The 23009-nt window shown below is 39.3% G+C and overlaps 1 protein-coding gene across 2 annotated transcripts in view; it reads right to left on the bottom strand.

The window, feature by feature from the left end:
* The window catches only part of SPATA31H1 (SPATA31 subfamily H member 1), a 32033-nt gene extending 17983 nt beyond the window's left edge, over positions 1–14050 (bottom strand). Inside the window, exons 1-4 of one of the 2 annotated variants that reach the window (XM_078444846.2) lie at positions 13876–14050; positions 1497–1539; positions 763–817; positions 458–553 (exon numbers count right to left, since the gene is read on the bottom strand). In XM_078444846.2, the coding sequence (XP_078300972.2) occupies positions 458–553; positions 763–817; positions 1497–1539; positions 13876–14019 (338 nt within the window). In that variant the 5' untranslated portion in view covers positions 14020–14050. The remainder of the gene's footprint in view (positions 1–457; positions 554–762; positions 818–1496; positions 1540–13875) is intronic. The other variant, XM_078444847.2, reaches the window with a different exon arrangement.
* Positions 14051–23009: the final 8959 nt, after the last annotated feature.

Below are 23009 nucleotides of genomic sequence, written 5' to 3'. Positions count from 1 at the left end.
AGGATAACTACAACAGCAAAAGAGGCTGCTTTCCCCAACATCATTTACTTATGGAAAGAATTCCTCCATCAGGAGGAAAGGGAAGCATTTGTCTCCATTCCATTCAGAAATGATCCACAGACCAGTTGTTCTTAAATGTCCTTTGGACCCAGAATTTATCCCCACTGCCAAACAAACAAACCAACTAACTAACCAACCAACCAACTAGCAATCTCCTGTTTCCCTCTCTCTTTCCCTCCCTCCTTCCCTCTCTCCTACTCTCCCTCCTTCAGTTCCTTCCTTCCCCCCTCTTAAAAGTTTACCACCTTTGGGGCACCTGGCTGGCTCAGTCCGTAGAGCATGTGACTGTTGATCTCAGGGTTGAGTTCAAGCCCCAAAGAGTTTACTTAAAAAAAGGGGGGGGGGGGGCTCTACCACCTGCTGCAGTTCCCACCTAGAAACTACTACTTTCCCTGACCTTGCACATTCCAGGTGTTGGAAGATCTGTTGAAGACTTCTCTCCATTGACCAGAGTATATATTCCTGGGCCCATCCCACAGGGAGTCCTGAAAAACTGGATATAAGAGATTGTATCAGTGTAGTTGAAGTGATATTAAAGTACTAGTAAAGAAACCATTAAGAAGAGTGACTTAACTTGTAAAGGAAACAGCTATCATAGTGAGTGAAGTAAAATAGTCCTAGCTTACTCCTAATTTTACAGAGTTTATCAGTAGGGTAGGCTGAAGAGAGAAAGAATAGATAGTGAAGATCAGCTTTACTCACCATGTCAGGTTAGCTTCAGGGCAACCCATTCTGAGATTTTCTTCCCACTGGGAAGCTGGGAGTAGGGGTAAAGAGTCTATCAGCATCAAAATTATTGATACTACCTTGTTCAGCCCCCTTGTTTTACAAATAAGGAAACAATGGTGAAATGATGTCCAGGATCATAAAATTAATTAGTGGTAGCGTTCAGACTTAACCTAGGTCTCAAGTTTTTCTATTTTTTTTTTTTTTAAGTTTTTCTATTTTAAACTATACTATGTTGCCTTCACCATGTAGTAGATGGAAGCCATTGGAAAGAGCAGGAACAATCATGGTAGTAGGGAGTTGGAGTAGGGGAAATAAAATTCATAATACATATCTTTTACTCCAAGAGAGTCTATCCAGTGTCCATGGCAGGGAAAAAAGGTATTGAAATTTCCTGCACCAAACTCTTGGTAGTTACCCCTTCTGTATTCTCTAATTTCACCAAATTTCTTTCCTGGTGCTTTGAGTTGTGTACAAAAGGAGATTAGGAAAGGAAGCATAGAATTATAAAGCTGTTTACATCTCTTTGGAAGTTGCTAGAAAGAATCTAGCATCTTTAGAGACGTTAGAAAGAATAAGCACATCTTTCATTTACATAATCTTTCAACCTCCTTCTCTCCACCTACTATTAAAGGCTAGAATCTTAAAGCAGACCCATAGTTGATGTCATGAGCCTTGAGCTGAAGAATAAAGGATAGGATCTTTCTGACCTGTGAATTTCTTGATCTTTTTCAATTTATGCTGCTTTGAAGTCTAGAGAGGCACAAAAAGAAAAAATAAAATCAGAAAACGTTCTAGGTTAGAGAATTTATCAACAGCACAGTCCATCTTATAGACACATATATTAATACAGTGGGTATCCATAACCACAGCAACAATTATGACCCCATTCATTTATTCATGAATCATTTCATGAGTACTTACTAAGTTCTAGTTATTATGTCCAGTGCTGGGACAACAAAGATAAATATAATTCCTGTATTCTGAGAACTCACACTAATAGGGAAAACAGATGTCTAAACAGTCAAGTTACAATATTGTATGGTAAATGCTGTAACAGAAATATAAGTGTTAGGGGCGCCTAGGTGGCTCAGTCGGTTAAGCATCTGACTCTTGATTTCAGCTCAGGTCATGATCTCATGATTCATGAGATTGAGCCATGAGGCAGGCTCCAGACTCCACACTAACAGCACAGAGCCAGACCCTGCTTGGGATTCTCTCCCTCTCTCTACCCCTCCCGTGTGTGTGTGTGTGTGTGTGTGTGTGTGTGTGTGTGTGCGCGCGCGCATGTGCACACTCATTCTCTCTCTCCCTTTCAAAATAAATAAATAAACAAAACAAAAAAGAAATGCTAAAAAAAAAAAAGAAAGAAAGAAATATAAGTGTTAGGGAATAAAGAGGACAGTAATTACCTGCCTGGGAGAGAAGGGAAAAATTACTCAAGAAGTTGCCATTTGTACTGGAGTTTGAAGAATCAGCAGAAGATTTTTGGATAAAGAAAGAGCATTCCAAACAAGTGGGAACATCACCAAGAAGATTATAAAGTAATGATTGTCAGGTGCCCTTTTGCTAAGTAGTGAGAGGCAAAGCTGAAAATGTAGATGGAAGCCAGATTTTGCCAAACAGTGGCATTTTTGTTTTATCCTGTAGGTCAGAATTTCCCAATCAGTAGTTTGTAAACTCCTGGGGTTGTTTTGTTTTGTTTTGTTTTGTTTTGCAAGGGTGTTCCAGGTCATTTTAAAGGCATAAATGACATTTGTTACCATTTCAAATAAAACAATTTTTATTTCTTCCTTTTGAATCAGGACATCAGTCTCTGAGAGTGTATTAGAAGAGCATACACAATATTATCCACAGTATTGCCAAATGGTTCAGCTAAGCAGTGTTGGACGGAAGTGTTGAAAGCAAGATTTCTTCCAAGAATGCTAGAGTGGTTCAACATAAGAAAGTAAATAAATGAGATATACCACATTAATAATATGAAGGGGGAAAAACTGAATGATTGTCTCAATTGATGGAGAAAAAGCATTGGCAAAATCCAACGCTCATTCATGATTTTTTTAAAAAATGAAAACACTCAACAAAACTAGGGATAGAAGAAAACTTCTTCAATACAGTAAAGGGCATTTATGAAAAACCCATAAGTAATATCATTCTCAATAATAAAAGATTGAAAGGTTTCCCTTCAAGGTGGGGAACAGACAATGATGCTCATTTTCACTACTTCTCTTTAACATTGTACTGGAAACTCTAACCAAAGCAATTAATAATAAAAATAAAAGTCATCTAAATGGGAAAGGAAAATGTTAAACAATCTCTCTTCACAGATAACATAATCTTATTTACAGAAAATCCTAAAAAATACACATAAACACACATACACAATTCTTTTAGAGCTAATAAAAGAATTTAGCAAAGTTACAGAATACAATACCTGCACATAAAAAATCAGTTGTATTTCTATACACAAACAGTGAATAATCTGAAAAGGAACTTTAGAAAATAATTCCATTTTTTTAGTATCAAAAAGAATAAAATACTTAGGAATAAATTTTGCTTTACTTAGAAATAAATTTAATCAAAGAAATGTAAGGCTTGTACCCTGAAAACTATAAAGCTTTGTTGAAGAGATTAAAGAAGACCTAAATAAATGAAGACATCTCTTAACAATGGATTAGAAGATTTAATGTTGTTAAGATGGTTATATTCCTAAAGCAATTTGTAGATTCAGTTTAATCCCATCAAAATCCCAATGTCCTCTTTTGTAGAAATGGAAAAGCTGTTCTTAATATTCATATGGAACTCTAAGGGACTTGAATAGCAAAAACAATCCTGAAAAAGAAGAATAAAGTTAGAGGACTCACACTTCCTGATTTTAAAACTTTCGGTAAAGCTACAATAATCAAAATCATGTGTACTAACATAAGGATAGACATATAGATCAATGGAATAGAATTGAGAATAGAAATAAATCCTCATATTTGCAATCAATTGATTTTCATGGGTATCAAGACCATTCAATGGGGAAAGAATAGTCTTTTCAACAAATGGTGCTGGGACATCTGAATAGCCACTTGCAAAAAAATGAATTTGAACCCTTATTTCGCATTATATACAAAAATTAAGTCAAAAAGTATCAAATACCTAGACCAAAGAGCTAAAACTATAGTTTTATAGGGATGTGATCATTGGTTTTATGTTAATTTTACATTGTGGTAGTTAATTTTATGTACGAGGCTATGGTATTCAGTTGTGGCCAAATACTAGTCTAGATGTTGCTATGAACGTATTTTTTAGATATGATTAACATTTTTTTTGATGTTTATTTTTGAGAGACAGAGAGAGACAAAGCGTGAGCAGGGAAGGGGTAGAGGGAGAGGGAGACCCAGAATCCAAAGCAGGCCCCAAGGCTCTGAGCTGTCAGCACAGAGCCCGATTTGGGGCTCAAACTCACAAACGGTGAGATCATGACCTGAGCCAAAGTTGGACGCTCAACCAACTGAGCCACCCAGGCACCCCATCGATGCGATTAACATTTTTTAAAAGATTTTATTTTTAGGGGCGCCTGGGTGGCTCAGTCAGTTAAGCTTGGAGCTTGGACTCTGTGTCTCTCTCTCTGTTCCTCCCCCATTCATGCTGTGTCTCTCTCTGTCTCTCAAAAATAAACATTTAAAAAAAATAATAATAAATAAATAAAAATAAACATTTTATTTTTAAGTAAACTCTACACACAACATGGGGCTCAGACTCACAACCCCAAGATCAAGAGTCATAGGCTCTACCTACTGAGCCAGCCAAGAGCCCCTAGATGTGATTAACATCCAAAATCAGTAGACTTTAAGCAAAGCAGATTACCCTCCATAATGTAGACAGGCATCTTCCAATCAGTTGTTGGCCTTAAAGCAGATTGTGTGAGGTTTTCTGAAAAGGAAGGAATTCTGCCTCAAGATTGAAACATATGTTGAATAACTATGCTGTATACCTGAAACTAATGTAACATTGTGTGTCAACTATACTTCAGTTAAAAAATAATTTAATTTAATTTAATTAATTTTTTTAAAAGATCAAAACATAGAAACCCTGCTTGAGTTCCTAGCCTGCCCCAAGGATTTTGGATTTGTCAGCTCTCACAGTATATCAGCCAATTCTTCAAAATCTCTTCTCCTCTCTTTTCTCTCTCTCTCCCTCTCTCTCTCTCATGTGCATGGTGTCTCTGTGTGCTGTTATAGTAAAGAACATAACTGGTGTTTGTCCCAGATTCCTGACATAGAGCTTTAAAAACCCTTGGAATTTCCTGAGTGATAGGAATGCCTTGGTTATACTAATGAGGTAGAAAGGTTACTTCTCCCTTTACTTTAGGAAACTGAAATAAACTTGCTTCTAAAATCTGATAAAGACATTACTAGAAAGGAAAATTACAGACCAATCTCTTTCAAGAACACAGATGCAAAAATCCTAAACTTAACATCAGCAAACTTAATCAAACAATATATAAAAAAGGATCATGAACAATATCACAAACCTGTTATGTTTATTTCAGGAATTCACAGTTGCCTTAATATTTTAAAAATTCATTGTAATTCAGCACTTTAATAGAATAAACAAGAAGAACCATAGGAACATCTCTTTTTTTTTTGAAGTTTAATTATTTTTGAGAGAGAGAGAGAGACAGGATAGGGGGAAGGGGCAGAGAGGGAGAGAGAGAGAGAATCCCAAGCAGGGCCATTGCTGTCAGAGCAGAGCTCAACATGAGGTCCCATCTCACAAACCTGGAGATCATGACCTGAGCAAAAATCACGAGTCAGATGCCTAACTGACTGAGCCACCCAGGTACCCCCATACAAACATTTTTTTTTATGTTTATTTATTTTTGACACACACACACACACACACACACACACACACACACAGTGTGAGTGGGGGAGGGGCAGGGGGGGAGAGAGAAAGACGGACAGAGACAGACACAGAGAGAGGATCTGAAGCAGGCTCTGTGCTGACAGCAGAGAATCCAATGCAGGGCTGGAACTCACAACCTGAGCCGAAGTCAGACACTTAACCAAATGAACCATCCAGGCACCCCTTGAACATCTTAATAGAGGCCGAAAAAGCACTTGATAAAATCCAATACACATTCATGCTAAAATTCTTAGCAAACCAGAAATAAAAGGGAACTTCCTTCATCTGCTAAACAATATTAGCAAAAACCACACAGTAAATATTACACATAAATAAAACTTTCCTCTACGTAAAAAAAAAAAAAGAAGATAAAAATCCCCATTATCCATTGAACATCGTACTGGGAATCCTAGCCTGTACAATAGAGCAAAGAAAAGAAATAAAATTCATAAGGCTTAGAAAGGAAGAAATAAAGCTATCATATGCAGACAATATGATTGTGTAGAATATCACAATATGCTTTTGGAAAAACATCTACTGATAAATTTTTAGGATTGATAAGCAAATTTAGCAAGATTTTTAGGTAAAAGGTCAATATAGAAATATTTATTTTTTTATTTAAGAGAGAGAGAGCTTGAGTGGGGGAGAGAGGCAGAGGGGCAGAGAGAGAGAGAGAGAGAGAAGAGAATCTTAAGCAGGATCCACCCTCAGTGTGTAGCCCAACATGGGGCTCCATCCCACAACCTGGAAATCATGACCTAAGCTGAAATCAAGAGTTGGACACTCAACTGACTGAGCCACCCAGGTGCCCCGAAAGATCTATTTTATTTCCAACTATTGATATTATTTAGAAAATGACATTTTTTATTATTTAAAGATTTCATTTTTAAGTAATCTCTACACTCAACATGGAGCTTGAATTTACAACTCTGAAATCAAAAGTCACATGCTCTAATGACTGAGCCAGGCATGTGCCCCTAGAAAATGACATTTAAAATACCATAGGGGCGCCTGGGTGGCTCAGTCGGTTAAGCGTCCGACTTCGGCTCAGGTCATGATCTCGTGGTTCGTGAGTTCGAGCCCCGCATCAGGCTCTGTGTTGACAGCTCGGAGCCTGGAGCCTGCTTCAGATTCTGTGTCTCCCTCTCTCTCTGGGCCTTCCCCTCTCGAGCTCCATTTCTCTCTCTCTCTCTCTCTCTCTCTCTCTCAAAAATAAACATTAAAAAAAATTTTAAAAAATAAATAAATAAAATAAAATACCATACAAAGCCGACATTATGTGCCTCCTCATCATTACCTATGAAATAATCCCACACCCCCCAAAAAAAAGTAATTCTGATAAGTCTTAGATCCAACTTCTCCATCTACAGGAAATACAGAAGACAATGGAACATGTTAAATAACAACATGGGTATTTAATCAGTAAAAATCTGCCTACAAAACTCTAGAGGACAGAGGCACCTGGGTGGCTCAGTTGGTTAAGCATCTGACTTGATTTCAGCTCGGGTTTTGTAAGATGGGATTCTCTCTCCCTCTCTCTGCTCCTCCCCAGCTTGTACTCTCTTTTTCTCTCTCTCAAAATAAATAAATAAACATTAAAAAAAAATTTTTCTAGGGGTGCCTCAGTGCCTCAGTTGGTTAAACCTCCGACTTCGGCTCAGGTCATGATCTCACGGGTTCGTGGGTTCCAGCCTGGCATCGGGCTCTATGTTGACAGCTGGGAGCCTGGAGCCTGCTTTGGACTCTGTGTCTCCCTCTTTCTCTGCCCCTCCCCCTCTCGCGCTCTGTCTTTCTCTGTCTCTCAAAAATAAATAAATTTGTTTTTAAATTTAAATTTTAAATTAAATTAATTAAAAAAATTTTTTAAATAATAAACACAGCAACCAATCTCAATATGTGAACCTTATTTAGATCTTGAGTCAAACAAACTATAAAAAATAATTTATATCATTTATGAGACAATTGGAATTTGAATACTGATGGATATTTGATGGTATTCAAAGATTATTGTTAAGTTTTTAGACATAATAATAACATTGTGATTAAAATATTGTGATTATTTCTTTTTAAAGAGTCCTTACCTTTTAGGTATATATATTTAATTATGAATGAAATTATATTATCTGAGATTTGCTTGAAAATAATGTCAGAGTTGAAGCTGGGTGATGGGATCATGATTCCATCGAATTCGTTATACACTTCTTTTTTTTTTTTAAGTTTATTTATTTATTTTGAGAGACCGTGTGAGCATCAGCTGGGGAGGGGTAGAGAGATGGGGAGAGAAAGAATCCCAAGCAAGCTCCATGTTGTCAACATGAAGCCTGATGTGGGGCTTGAACTTACAAACCGTGAGATCATGACCTGAGTCGAAATCCAGTCAGACAATCAACCAACTAAGCCACCCAGGCACCCCTATTCATTATACACTTCTACATGCTTTTGATTTGTTTAAAAATTTCACAAACATTTTAAAAAATTAAAAACAAAAACAAACTCCAAAGTTCTTATACAATAAAAAGGTTGGGGAGTTAAAGCTGATACTGGACTTTTTTGCCAACCTAGGTGATAGGAGGTTTAAACTAGATTAAACTTGATAACAGACAAGGAAATATATTTGCCCTTTTTTTATACCTAATTGTTGTGGAACAATTCATACCTGTCCAAGTCAATTAGATATCATGCATCACTTGTTACATGGGGAAAAAGTGGACATTTGTCTTTTCTCTTTCTCTTAAAGATGGTATTAAAGTGAACTTTGCAATTTTAAAAACCATGCTGTTTTAAAATGAAATATTATTGTCTACGGCCATACCACCCTGAACGCGCCCAATCTCGTCTAAAATGAAATATTATTTACCTAAAGTCATTTACCATATATGATGAAAAAGAGATAAAAATGATGTTTAAATTCCCAAGGGGGTTGACAAATTTTTGACAGTGAAAGAAGTTTGAGGGTCAAACCAGGTTGGGAAATGCTGCTGCAGGCAGAGGATGCTGAGAGATTTTATTCATTTAGTTAGTTACTTTTGGCAGAGTGACGCAATCAGCTGCGGGAAGTTTTGTGTGGGTGGTTTTTGTCTTGTAGAGTCAGGGTCTCTTTAGGCACTAGGCTGGAAAAAGTTTGTAGGAGACAAGCTAGCATACTGTAAATACATGCAGTCCTAGTTAAGGCAATAATAATCTGGATTGTTGTATCTGAGAGATGTTTCTGAGAAAAAAACTGAAAAGACTTTGTGGCCAAATACATTGACAACTATATCTATCTCCAAGATCTGGAAGGTAGGCTAGTGCTGTCCAATAGATTTTTCTCTCTGATGATGGACATATTCTATTTCCGCTCTGTCCAATATGATAATCTCTAGCCACCTGTGATAGTGAAATGTCAATAGGGCAATGAAGGAACTGAATTTTAAATTTTATGTGATTTGATTAATTTAAATTTAAATGGCCACAGGTGGTCAGTGGATACCATTAATTTGAGTTGCTAGATGAATATCTCCACATAAATTTTACAAGCACTTCAAACGTAATAGTTCATGTTCCGCCTCCTACCACACTCACAACTTCTGTCTAATGTTTCCTACATCGTTCAAAATGCCATCATCTTGTCATTCAGTCAGGGTTAAAGTTGAGAAGTCACTTATTCATTTCACAAACATATAGGGAGCACTTCCTAAATGCCACGCAGCATACTAGGCACAGGGGATACAAAGATAAGTACAGTCCTTGTAGGAAAACAATGATAATATCCATAATTAACTCTCGTATTTGAGATCCAATCAGGAAAAAAAGATTCACTCCCTTCTCTCTCTTTCTGCTTTACTTTCCACATCCAAACTTTCACCACAATACCTCCCTGAGGGCAAAGATTTTTGTCCCTTGCATTTACTGCTGTATCCATTGTGCCTACAGTAGCACCTTGTATATGGTGGTAGTGGGTGATAAACATTTGAGGAATGTATCCAGGACCTCTCTCCTACCTTTCTGCTCTAATTCTTTAACTCCCTTTCCCCTTCTTCCCACTACATCATTAATAGAGCCTCCGATTGGCTTAGCTACCCAGGCAACTGCCATAGATGCTTCCTGGAGTTATTTTAAAGCTTTCCTCTCAAAATGTGGTCCTGAGTCAGTCAGGTTACAGGATACAAAATCACCGTACAGAAATCCACTACATTTATATACACGAATAATGAACCGTAGAAAGAGAAATTAAGAAAACAATCCCATTTACGATTGCACCAAAAATAATAGAATACCTAGGATTAAACTTAGGAGGTCAAAGACCTGCACTCAGAAAACTATAAAACACTGATGAAAAAATTGGAGATGGCACAAATGGAAAGGCATTCCATGCTCATGGCTCAGAAGAACAAATATTGTTAAAATGTCCATACTACCCAAAACAATCTACAGATTTCATGCAATCCTTATCAAAATACCAATAGCATTTCTCACAAAACTAGAATAAACAATCATACAATGTATATGGAACCACAAAAGACCACGAACAGCCAAAGCAATCTTGAAAACACACACACCCACAAATCTAGAGATACCACAATTCCACATTTCAAGATATACTAAAAAGCTATAGTAATCAAAACAGTGTGGTATTGGCACCAAAAACAGACACAGAGATCAAAGGAACAGAATAGAAAGCTCAGAAATAAACCCATGATTATATGGTCAAGTAATCTTCAACAAAGGAGGCAAGAATATGCAATGGGGAAAAGACAGTCTGTTAAACAAATGGTGCTGGGAAAACTGGACATTTACATGCAAAAGAATGAAACTGGACCATTTTCTTACACCATACACAAAAATAAACTCAAAATGGATTAAGGACCTGAATGTGAAACCTGAAACCAAAAAAATCCTTGAAGAAAGCACAGGCAGTAATTTGACATTGACCACAGCAACATTTTTCTAGATATGTCTCCTGAGGCAAGGGAAACAAAAGCAAAAATAAACTATTGGGACTACATCAAAACAAAAAGCTTCTGCACAGTGAAGGAAACAATCAATGAAACTAAAAGACAACCTACTGAATGGGAGAAGATATTTGCAAATGACATATCCGATAAAGTGTATCTAAAATTCATAAAGAGCTTACAAAACTCAACACCAAAACCCACAAATAATCCAGTTAAAAACGGGCAGAAGAGATGAATAGACATTTCTCCAAAGATGACATACAGATGGCCAGTAGACACATGAAAAGATGGTCAAAATCACTCATCATCAGGGAAATGAAGATCAAAACTACTATGAGCTATCACCTCACACCTGTCAGAATGGCTAAAATCAGTAACACAAGAAACAAGTATTGGCAAGGATGTGGAGAAAAAGGAACTCTCACGCACCGATGGTGGGAATCCAAACAGGTGCAGCCACTATGAAAAACAGTATGAAGGTCTCTCAAAAAATTAAAAATAGAATTAACATATAATCCAGTAATTGTACTATTGAGTATTTACCCCAAAACTATGAAAATGCTAATTTGAAAGGGTATATGCACACTATGTTTATAGCAACACTATTTACTATAGGCAAATTACAAAAGCAGTTCAAGTGTCCATTGAAAGATGAATCGGTAAAGAATATGTGGTATACAGATACAATGGAATTCAGGCATAAAAAAGAATGAAATGATGCCGTTTGCAACAACATGGATGGATCTAGAGAGTATAATGCTAGGCGAAATAAACCAGGCAGAGAAAGACAAACTCCACATGATTTCACTCATATGTGGAACTTAAGAAACAAAACAAAAGAACAAAGGAAAAATAAAAAGACAAACCATGGGGCACTTGAGTGGCTCAGTTGGTTAAGCGTCCCACTTCAGTTCAGGTCATCAGCTCACAGTTTGTGAGTTCAAGCCCCACATTGGGCTCTGTACTGACAGCACAGACAGAGCCTGCTTCAGATCCTCTGTCTCCCTCTCTCTGTCCCTCATCCTGCTCCCAAAAATAAATAAACATTTTGAAAAAAAAAAAAAAAAGGACAAACCAAAAAACAGACCCAAGTATAAAGGTTTTTTTTTTAATGTTTATTTTTGAGAGAGAGGGGGGACACAGTGTGAGCAGGGGAGAGGCAGAGAGAGAGGGAGACACAGAGTCTGAAACAAGCTCCAGGCTCTGAGCTGTCAGCACACAGCCCCACATGGGGCTCGAACTCGTGAACCCCAAGATCATGACCTGAGCCAAAGTCCGATGCTTAACGGATTGATCCACCCAGGCGCCCCCCCCCGCCCCCCCCCCCCCCCCCCCCGTCCAGACTCTTAACTATAGAGAACAAATAGATGGTTATCAGAGGGGAGGTGTGGGGAGGGGATGGGTGAAATAGCTGAAGGGGATTAAGAGTACACTTATCATGATGAGCACTGGGTAATGTATAAAATTGTTGAATCATTACATTGTATACTTGAAACTAATATAATACTGTATGTTAACTATACTGGAATTAAAATTTAAAACTAAACTAAACTAAACTAAAATAAAATAAAATGTTTCTTCCTTAAAAGAAAAAAAGTGTGGTCCTTGGTCCAACAGCAGTAGCATCACCTGGGAGCTTGTTACAAAGGCAGAATCTCAATCCCTACCCCACAGCTACTAAATCAGAATCTACTTTTTTTTTATTTTTAAGTTTATTTATTTATTTATTTATTTATTTTGAGAGAGAGAGAGAGAGAGAGAGAGAGAGAGAGAATGAGTAGGGGAGAGGCAGAGAGAGAGAGAGAATCCCAAGCAGGCTTCATACTGTCAGTGCAGAGCCCGATGCGGGGCTCAAATTCACAAACCAGTAGAGCATGAACTGAGCCGAAATCCAGAGTCAGATGCTTAACTGAGAGCCGGGCACCCCCCCCCCCCCCCCCGCTTCTACTTTTTTTTCTTTTTTTTTTTTTTTTTCAACTTTTTTTTTTTTTTTTTTTTTTTTATTTTTGGGACAGAGAGAGACAGAGCATGAACGGGGGAGGGGCAGAGAGAGAGGGAGACACAGAATCGGAAACAGGCTCCAGGCTCCGAGCCATCAGCCCAGAGCCTGACGCGGGGCTCGAACTCACAGACCGCGAGATCGTGACCTGGCTGAAGTCGGACGCTTAACCGACTGCGCCACCCAGGCGCCCCCCGCTTCTACTTTTTAACAAGACCCCCAGCTGATTGATTCATATGCATGTAACAGTTTGAGAAGCACTGCTCTAAAGCACGGATCTAAGCACATTTTTACCCGGCTCTAAGATCTTCGACATCTTTCAACTGCACACAGAATTAATATTTATAGGAAGTGTTCAGCTTGGCATTCAAAGCCCTCCACAATGTCATCTCTATCAATTTTCCAAACTTTTCTCTCACTGTGCTCCCTATACTTCTACACTCCCATCCGTTTAAGTTCAAGCACATCTCTTCAAACACATCCAACACTCTTCAGCTTCCCATGCTTTTCCCCCGTCTATTCCTTCCATCTGGAAGGTCTTCACTACTCTCCTTCATCCACACTATCCACCCTCAAAGCCCTACCCTTCCTCTGAAGCACAACTCAAACCTGAGCTATCCCAGAGGCATTTTATAGATCACCCTGCTTCAAAAGACTCTCTTTACCTCCCACCTCTTCAGCAATATTTATACTTCTATTAATTCATCATTTCCTCTTTCCTTGTGTTATGTACATATCTGACTGACTGTCTCCCCCACTTCACCTTGAGCTCCTAGAAGGTGGGGATGGTGTTTTATTCTTCCTCAATGTCTAGTACACCGCCATATATAAATGGTGTTCAAGGTTTGTTGAAATAAACTGAAGCAGGGGGTGCACCTGGGTAGCTCAGTTGGTTAAGCATCCGACTCTTGATCTTGGCTCAGGTCATGATCTCACAGTTAGTGAGATGGGAGTCCCAAACTGGGCTCTGCAGTGACATCGCAGAGCTTGCTTGGGATTCCCTCTCACCCTCTCTCTTCCCGTCCCCCACTTATGCATGCGTGTTCACTCTCTCAAAATAAATAAATATCTAAAAGGAAAAGAAATAAACTGAAGGGAACAGGATTGAGCATGACTTATAGGAAGACATCCATAGGCCCTATCTCAACTCCCCTCTTCCCCCCACCTAATTCCTCCCATGGTCCAAGACGTAGGGGTTTCCACGGCTTCAGGGGCAGGGACAGGGAGCAGTGAATTTCAAGGGACTGTTGCATTACATACCTCTGAGTCTGCCTTGACTGCCACATGCTCTGTGCTCTGTTTCCAAGAAAACAGCCCCCAAAGCCCCCAAACAAGGAAGCCAAATAATAGTGGAAGGCTGACATATGATGGCAGTGGGATGGCCAGCCCCCAAACCGGCGCCATTACTCAACCCCATGCCCCTCTCAGCCAAACAGTGTTTTCCCTCAAGGTTGTGACTATATATGACATCACAATGGACATTCCAAGGTAAACCTGACAGGGCCCAGCCAATGTGCACGCTGCCCAAGTGTCTCTTCTGAGCCATGCCCATCTGCTGCTCCTTTTTGCAGCTGCTCACAGGCTCTGTCCTGACAGCCAATGCTCAGGGAAGACCTCCTTTACAATTCCACTAAGATTGGGCTGGACAACTTGGCATAACGTAAAGAGTATGGAAGCAAAATTTTAAAGAAGGCCTACCATGTGGCCTGTCTTGCCCTATAAGCATCTTCTCTGGAACTAGTCATTCCCTAGAGTCCAGGTATGGTGTCATATGTTCCCAGTTACAAATCAGAATAGAGGGTCAAGTACATTTAAGAAATCTAGGATATCTTCAGTAGATACTCTCAGAAAATCTGATATATATGGTTTCCCAACTCCAAGGTTTGACACATTTCTCAGTTGCTATAGCATTGAAACAGAGAAGAGATGTCACATAGGGAAATTAAATCACCTTAGAGGATTGCTGTATTCCAGAATCCATGGTCTCATTTTCCAAGTCTAGAACATATATTATGTCATTACACCCAGAGTTAACTGGATTCTCTATGGGTAATTCACTGTAAACAAAATTTATAAGGAATTAACTTGTGCTATAATCAAGAGAAATAAAACTGGCCAGGACATTTTTTTTCTTATAGGAAAGTTAATCTGGAAAATCAATTCAATTAAATAACTACTGAATAAAAGACACTGTTTTAGAAAAAGACAATCATGCGGGGCACCTGGGTGGCTCAGTCAGTTAAGCGTCTGACTTCAGCTCAGGTCATGATCTCACAGTCTGTGAGTTCAAGACCCACGTCAGGCTCTGTGCTGACAGCTCAGAGCCTAGAGCCTGTTTCGGATTCTGTGTCTCCCTCCCTCTCTGCCCCTCCCCCGCTCATGCTCTGTCTCTCTCTGTCTCAAAAATAAATAAAAACATTTAAAAAAATGTTTTTGAAAAGACAATCATGGTCTCTCAGTCTCTCACCTTATAGAATTTTCAGTCTACTGGGGCAGCCAAAGTAATATTCTCAAAAAGTCCATCAACAAGGAAGTGGTTAAATACACATGGTATGTCCATATTATGAAATACTTTGCAGTCACTATAAAAATCATAATTATAAAGAATTATACTTGTCATGCTGAGCACATACTATGTGGCAGGTGCTAGTATATGCCAACCTAGAGTTCTAAGGTTAGGAATGGAGATACTGCTTTGGTTCTTTTTTCCTTTTGTCCTTTCTTTCTTTAAAAATTTTTTTTAATTTATTTATTTTTGAGAGACAGAGAGAGACAGAGACAGAGACAGAGTGTGAGCGGGGGAGGGGCAGAGAGAGAGGGAGACACAATCCGAAGCAGGCTCCAGGCTCTGAGCTGTTAGCACAGAGCCCGACATGGGGCTCGAACTCACGAACTGTGAGATCATGACCTGAGATGAAGTCAGACCCTTAACGACTGAGCCACCCAGGAGCCCCTGATTTGGTTCTTAAAACACGTTTGTACGGTTTTACAAGCACCTTTTTCTATATGTACATAAAAGTTAGTTCTTCGTGTCTTGAAGATTTACTCACCATTATGTTTGAGTCATCTGCTATTTTCTACAGCTGAGATTCATTTTTATCATTTCATTGGATTGTATAACCACTGCATAACTTATTTATCCATTACAATATTGATGGACATTTGGCTTGTTTCCCAAGTTTGGCTTTTATAAACAATGCTGTTAAAAACATCCTTGTCCATGTATCTTGGTGCACCTTTGTTCCTATTTCTCTACAGCTGTGGTTCTCAAGCTTTAACATGCATCAGAATCATGTGAAGGGCTTGTTAAAACACAGATTGCTGTCTCTATCCCTAGAGTTGTTGAGTAAGTTTGGAATAGAGCTCTGGAATTTGGCATTTCTAAGAAGTTTCCAGACGTTGCTGATGCTGCTGGACCAACGACTACATTTTAAGGTTCTCTGCTCTAGGGCATTTACCAAGGAGTGGAGTAGCTAGGTTATGGAGCATGCATAACTTAAACTTTAGTAGACAGTGCTAAACTGCTTTTTCCCGAGTGGTTACGTCAACATTTCCACCAGTGGTGAATGGCAGGTCTTCCTGTTCCATTTTCATGCCAACATGTGGTATTTTCAGGCTGTTTAATTTTAGCCAATCTGGTATATGTGGAAATGGTATTTCATTGCTTAACTTAAAGTCCTCTGATTACTAAACTACTAACTTGTGAACACATTTTCATAAGTTAATTGGGCATTTTGTTTTTAGACACAATGCTGCATTCCAGTTTCTAATATTTTGTTTGGGATTTTTGTTACCTCTTTTCATGAGCGAGACCATCCTGTAATATTTCTCTCTTGTTCTTTGTCAGACTTTCGGTATCAAGGTCATGCTAGACTCATGAGTTGAGGAATGTTCCCTCTTTTTTTTTATTGTTATGAAAAAGTTTGCATAAAATTGGAACTATTTGATTCTTCAACATTTGGTACAACTTGTCACCAAAGCCATAAAAGCCTGGAGTTTTCTTTGAGTGAAGGTTTTTGGCTAAATATTCAATTTATTTCAAGGTTATAATACTATTGAGAATTTGTAAATTTTTTTGTCTTCTATGGTGACTTATATTTTCTAGTAATTTTTCCATTTAATCTACATTTTCAAATGTATTGATATAAAATTACTCAAATGCAGTACTGTCTCCTTGTTTTCATATTAGTTATTTGTGTCTTTCGTCTTTCCTTTTTTCCCTATCCTTGATCTATCTTGCTAGACATTTGTCCATTTTAATTATTTCAAAGAGCCAACTTTCTGTATGTTTACTTTCTATTTCAATAATTTCTCCCTTTGCCTTTATTATTTCCTTACTTCTACTTTCTCCCTTGTCCCAGTTTTATTGAGATATAATTGACAATTCTACCTTCTTTGGATTTACTTTGCATTTTTTTCTACCTTCCTGAGACAAATGCACTTTTAACCCTTTTTCCCTAATATATGCATTTGAAAGTATAAATTTCCTCTTAAGTACTACTTTAGTTTCATCCTGCAAGTTATGTAGAATTTTTAAAAATTTTTTAATGTTTATTTATTTTTGAGAGACAGAGAGAGACAGAGCACAAGCAGGGGAGAGACAGAGAGAGAGGGAGATACAGAATCCAAAGCAGACTCCAGCCTCTGGGCTGTCAACACAGAGCCTGACACAGGGCTCAAACCCACAAACTGTGAGATAATGACCTGAGCCGAAGTTGGATACTTAACTGACTGAGCCACCCCACGGCCCCTGATATGTAGCATTTTTATCATTCTGTTCCAACTATTTTCTAATTTCCAGGACAATTTTTTCTTTGATTCATGGGTTATTTGGTAGTTCATTTTAAGTTTCTAGACATATGGGGATTTTCTTTTTTTTTTTCTTTTCAAATTTTTATTTAAATTCTAGTCAGTTAACATACAGTGCAATATTGGCTTCAGGAGTAGAATTCAGTGATTCATCACTTACATAAAACACCCAGAACTCATCACAACAAGTGCCCTCCTTAATACCCATCAACCATCTAATCTAGCCCATCTCCCACCCCCTTCCCTCCATCAACCCTGTTTGTTCTCTATCTTTAAAGGTCTCTTATGGTTTGTTTCCCTTTCTCTTTTTTTTTCCTCCTCCCATATGTTCATCTGTTTTGTTTCTAAAATTCTGCATATTAGTGAAATCATGTAGTATTTGTCTTTCTCTGACTTATTTCACCTAGCATAATACACTGTAGCTCCATCCACGTCATTGCAAATGGCGAGATTTCATTCTTTTTGATGGCTGAGTAATATTCCATTGTGTTGTGCATGTGCATGCGTGTGTGTGTGTGTGTGTGTGTGTTTTCTTTATCCATTCATCAGTCAATAGACATTCAGTCTCTCTCCATAGTTTGGCTATTGCTGATAGTGCTATTATAAATATTGGGGTGCATGTACCCCTTCAAATCTGTATTTTGTATCCTTTGAATAAATACCTAGTAGTGCAATTGCTAGATCATAGGGTAGTTCTAGTTTTAACTTTTTGACAAACCTCCATACTGTTCTCCAGAGTGGCTGCACCAGTTTGCATTCCACCAAGAGTACAAGAGGGTTCCCCTTTCTCTGCATCCTCGTCAACAGCTGTTGTTTCCTGGGTTGTTCATTTTAGCCATTCTGACAGGTGTGAGGTGGTATCTCATCATGGTTTTGATTTGTATTTCCCTGATGATGAGTGATATTGAGCATCTTTTTTTTTTTTGAGTTTATTTATTTATTATTTGGAGGGTGGGGGGCATAGAGAGAGAATCTCTTACTGTCAGCACAGAGCCTGACTCAAGGCTCGATCCCATGAACCATGAGATCATGATCTGAGCCAAAATCAAGAGTTGGACACTTAACCAACTGAGTCACCTACGTGCCCCTTGACCATCTCTTCATGTGTCTGTTAGCCATCTGAATGTCTTCTTTGGAAAGGTGTCTATTCATGTCTTCTGCCCATTTCTTCACTGGATTATTTTGGGGGAGGCGTGTTGAGTTTGATAAGTTCTTTATAGATTTTGGATATTAACCCTTTATCAGAAACATGGGGATTTTCTAGTTATTTAACAAAGTTGCACTGTGGCCCAGACTGTTCACAAAATCCTAGTATTCCTAGTTTCTGGTCAGTTAAAAAAATTCTTGGGGCGCTGACAGCACAGAGCCTGCTTGGGATTCTCTCCCTCTTTCTCTGTCCCTTCTACACTCACATGCTCTCTGTCTCTCTCAAAATAAATAAACTTCAAAAAATATTTTAAAGCTTATTTGTGGAGATTCCTGGGTAGTTCAGTTGGTTGAATGTCCAACTCTTGATTTCAGCTCACATCATGATCCCAGGGTTATGGGATCAAGCTCCACATTGGGCGCCTCACAGAGCCTACTCACGATTCTCACCGTCTCTCTCCCTCTGCCCCTCTCCCCTGCTTGAGCTATCTCTCTAAAACAAAAAAACAAAAACAAAACAAAACAAAACAAATAGGGGTGGCTCAGTTGGTTAAGCCTATGACTCTGGTTTTCGACTCAGGTCACGATCTCACAGTTCATAGGATCGGGCCTCATGTCGGGCTTGGTATTGACAGTGGAACCTGCTTGGGATTCTCTCTCTCTCCCTCTCTCTCTGCCCCTCCACTGCTCACACACACTCTCTTTTTCTCTCTCAAAAATAAATAAGTAAATAAACAAACTAACTTTAAAAAAAAATAAATCCTATTTTAAAAAATTCTTCGGGCACCTGGGTGGCTCAGTCGGTTAAACATCCAACCTTGGCTCAGTTCATGATCTCACGGTTCATAGGTTCGAGCCCTGCATCAAGCTCTGCGCTGACAGCTCAGAGCCTGAACTCACTTCAGATTCTGTGTCTCCCTCTTTCTCTGCCTTCTCCTGCTCATGCTCTATCTCTGTCTCTCTCTCTCTCAAAAATAAGTAAACATTTTTTAAATGCTTATAAAAAATAAAAAATAAATTTAAAAAATTCTTCATGTGCTTAAACATAAGATATATTCTGCAGGTGTTAACAATAGTCTTTTCAGAGTTTTCCCTTCTACCTGTGTCGGGTCGGGGGAGGGGTTGGGCAGAAGTGTCTCTGTGACTGATCAATTCTGCACATTATTTATTTACTTATTTATTTATCCAGACCAACATGGGTTTGGATCCCACAAAACTGGGATCATGACCTGAGCTGAAACCAAAAGTTGGTTGCTCAACCAGCTGAGCCACCCAGGCATCCCAATTCTGCTCATCTTGATGTTCAAATCTATATTATACCCTAAACTTTTGTCTGCTTTTTTCCACCAATTACTAAGTATGTAAAATTTCTCATAATGATTGGGGATTTGTTTATTTCTCCTGTGACTACTGAGGATACTCACCTTATGTATTTAAAAAAATTTTTTTTTATTCTTTATTTTTGAGAGAGATACAGAATGCGAGCTGGGGAGGAACAGAGAGGGAGACACAGAATCCGAAACAGTCTCTCGGCTCTGAGCTGTCAGCACAGAGCCCGACGCGGGGCTCAAACTCATGAACAGCAAGTTGATGACCTGAGCCGAAGTCGGATGCTTAACCGACTGAGCCACCCAGGTGCCCTGCTTTGTATATTTTTAAGTGTTATTTAAAATCATAAGTTATTCCTGGTGAATTAAATCTTGTATTACTATGAAGACCCTCCTTATCTCTAACAATACTTTTTGCCTTTAGTTCTTTTGTCTGATACTGATATTGCTATAGCAATTTTCTTTTGTTTGATATTTGCATAGTATATCTTTTCCCATTCTTTTACCTTCAGCCTTTCTATATCTTTTCGTTTTAATATTGGATAAAATCTAAATATACGTTATTTTCAAGAGACACATCTAAAACAAATAGGTTTTGGGGGCACCTGGGTGCTCAGTCAGTTGAGTATCTGACTCTTGATTTCAGCTCAGGTCATGATCCCAGGTTCATGAGATCCAGTCCCATGTCAGGCGCTGCGCTCAGCATGGAGCTTGCCTGAGATTCTCTCTCCCTCTGCCCCTCTCCCTCACTCATGTTCTCTCTCTCTGTCTCTCTCTCTCAAATATTAAAAAAAAAAAAAACACTAAAACAAATAGATTCTAACTGGAGCATTGATAGAGTAGGCAGTTAGTTAGACATGTGCTAGGGGCAAGGACTGTGATAAACAGGTTACATATTAGAAGCCTAGAGAAACAATATCCTGACTTTGTGGCTTCCAAGACCTCTGCGCTAACAGATCAAGAGCCACAGGTGCAGCACAGGCCCCTCTCCTCTTCTACCTCTGCCCCAAGGTAACCCTTAGACTCATTATAATGTATTTGCATTGTGGTTTTAGCCTTCCCTCCACCCCAAACACAGGGGAAGGCTGCCCTGACTGTTATGGTACAAACCTTGTAGGGTCAAAAACTCCCCCTCCCAACCTGTGGGAGGAGTCCCCCAAAAGATTGGAAGCAGCCTCCTTTAGAGACCACCTCACCCTGTCCACGACCCAAGACCCTGACCCCCCATAGAAAGAAAAGATCCCTGTAGCCTCAGGGCAGTTGCTACCTGGGGGCCTGCCTGGCTCTCCCACCTTCAGCGTGTACTGTCCTTGATACGCTGCTTTGTGCTTGCTACTTTCCTTCTATCTTTATTCAAGCACAGATCCCCATGTAAATCTTTCGTGGGGATTCCAAGAACCAAGACCTCCATTCATGCAACACAGATTCTCCCACCTGTAACAACATGTATTCCATGTTGCTACTATTTTTCTCTTTCCATATGCTGTTCTTTGGAAGCAAGCCCCTATGTGTAGCCCACAGTGGGGATGGAGGGAGTGAGGGGTTATTAAGCTTCATCTCTCGGAGTAGGATATATCGACATGCATTATTTGGAATTCTTGTATAGGGAAGATTTGTTTCTTCCTCTTATTTATTCAATTATCTTGTTATATCCGAATGAACTCATGCATACTTATCTTGTACTTTGTGTTACAGTCCAATACTGTATTATTTATTCTGGTGCTCAGATTGTTCCAGCTTTGCCCATTGGGAGGCTCTCTTAGGTTGGGTCTTGTGTCCCTTTGATATGATCTCATCCTTTTGTTTTTACGAGCATTTCTTAACTTTCTGGCACTACAAGATGCTCCTGGCTCCCCTTCCTGTCTCTTCCACCCAAGTCATAGCACCACAGCCACTAGTTGACAGGTAAGCCCAGTTCTTCTCTCTTCCAAGATGGAAGCATTTCCCACTACCTAGATGCATGTAGTGCCTAGGATTTGACCCACTTGTCCATACCAGAGCTGAGTCTGGATTGGATCTTAGACATCTTGCTGTACTCATAGGGCCCATCCCTGGAGCCAGATTTGGGGCCCCTCTATCTCCTACCTGGTCCCAACATCTTCCTTCAGCCTTACTGTTCCATGTGCCTGGACCCAACCTGTCTAATATTCAAGACCATTCATGAAAGATCAGCTGATTTGGATGGAAGATCCTGGGTTTCACTTTTTAATATATTAAGTTTGAAGTACATGCAATAGCCAAATATCTTGTACCCTTTCTCTCTTACTTTCGATCCAGCAAATGAGTGTAGCAGGAAATTGTTTCCTTCATCTTCCACAATCCAACCCCGTCTTCTGAACTGACCTTTAGTCATTTCAACAGAATTACTGCGTTGTGTTGATAATAGATTACTCTCTAGCTTTCTTACCCTCAGAAGTTTGCTTTTTCCAAAATAATGGTAAGTTATTTGGTTAATGGTTGGTTGTACCCAACCATTTATCTCTGGATAATTCTAAATTTTTTTTATTAGTTTTCTTTATTTTTGAGAGGCAGAGAGTGTGTGGTGGAGGGGCAGAGAGAGAGGGAGACACAGAATCCGAAGCAGGCTCCAGGATCTGAGCTGTCAGCACAGAGCCTGATGTGGGGCCCCGACTCATGAACCGTGAGATCATGACCTGAGCCGAAGTCGGATACTCACCCGACTGAGCCACCCAGGCACCCCTGTCTCTGGATAATTCTAAAAAATATCTTTAAACCTCTTTAGTTCTGCCTTGAGGTCATATTCCATTGACAATGATCTGACTCTCTGATACTGGAACCACACAACAAGTACCAGTTTCCAAACATGCCCAGGTTTTCTTTGGATGTTCCTTCACTCCACCCCGACCTCCTTTTCCCCAAAATTTTCCTAACTGTTGGCCTACTCTGTAATCTCCCCCCCAAATAATTCTGGCAGCAATCTGTACCTAGCCTGCTGTTCTAATCTACTTCGACTCTCTCTGTCTTGTTTGGGAATTGCTCATATGTGCTTGTGAATTCCTAGCGGGTGGGGATTCAGACCGTAGCCATCTTTGTGACCTCCATAATGCCAGACTGCATCCAGCCTCTCCTCCACCTTGTTCATAACAGCTG

The sequence above is a fragment of the Panthera onca genome, chromosome A3 (genome assembly GCF_046562875.1).
Source record: "Panthera onca isolate mPanOnc1 chromosome A3, mPanOnc1 haplotype 2, whole genome shotgun sequence".
Classification (NCBI taxonomy): domain Eukaryota; kingdom Metazoa; phylum Chordata; class Mammalia; order Carnivora; family Felidae; genus Panthera; species Panthera onca.
This window is presented reverse-complemented; position numbering and strand designations above follow the sequence as displayed.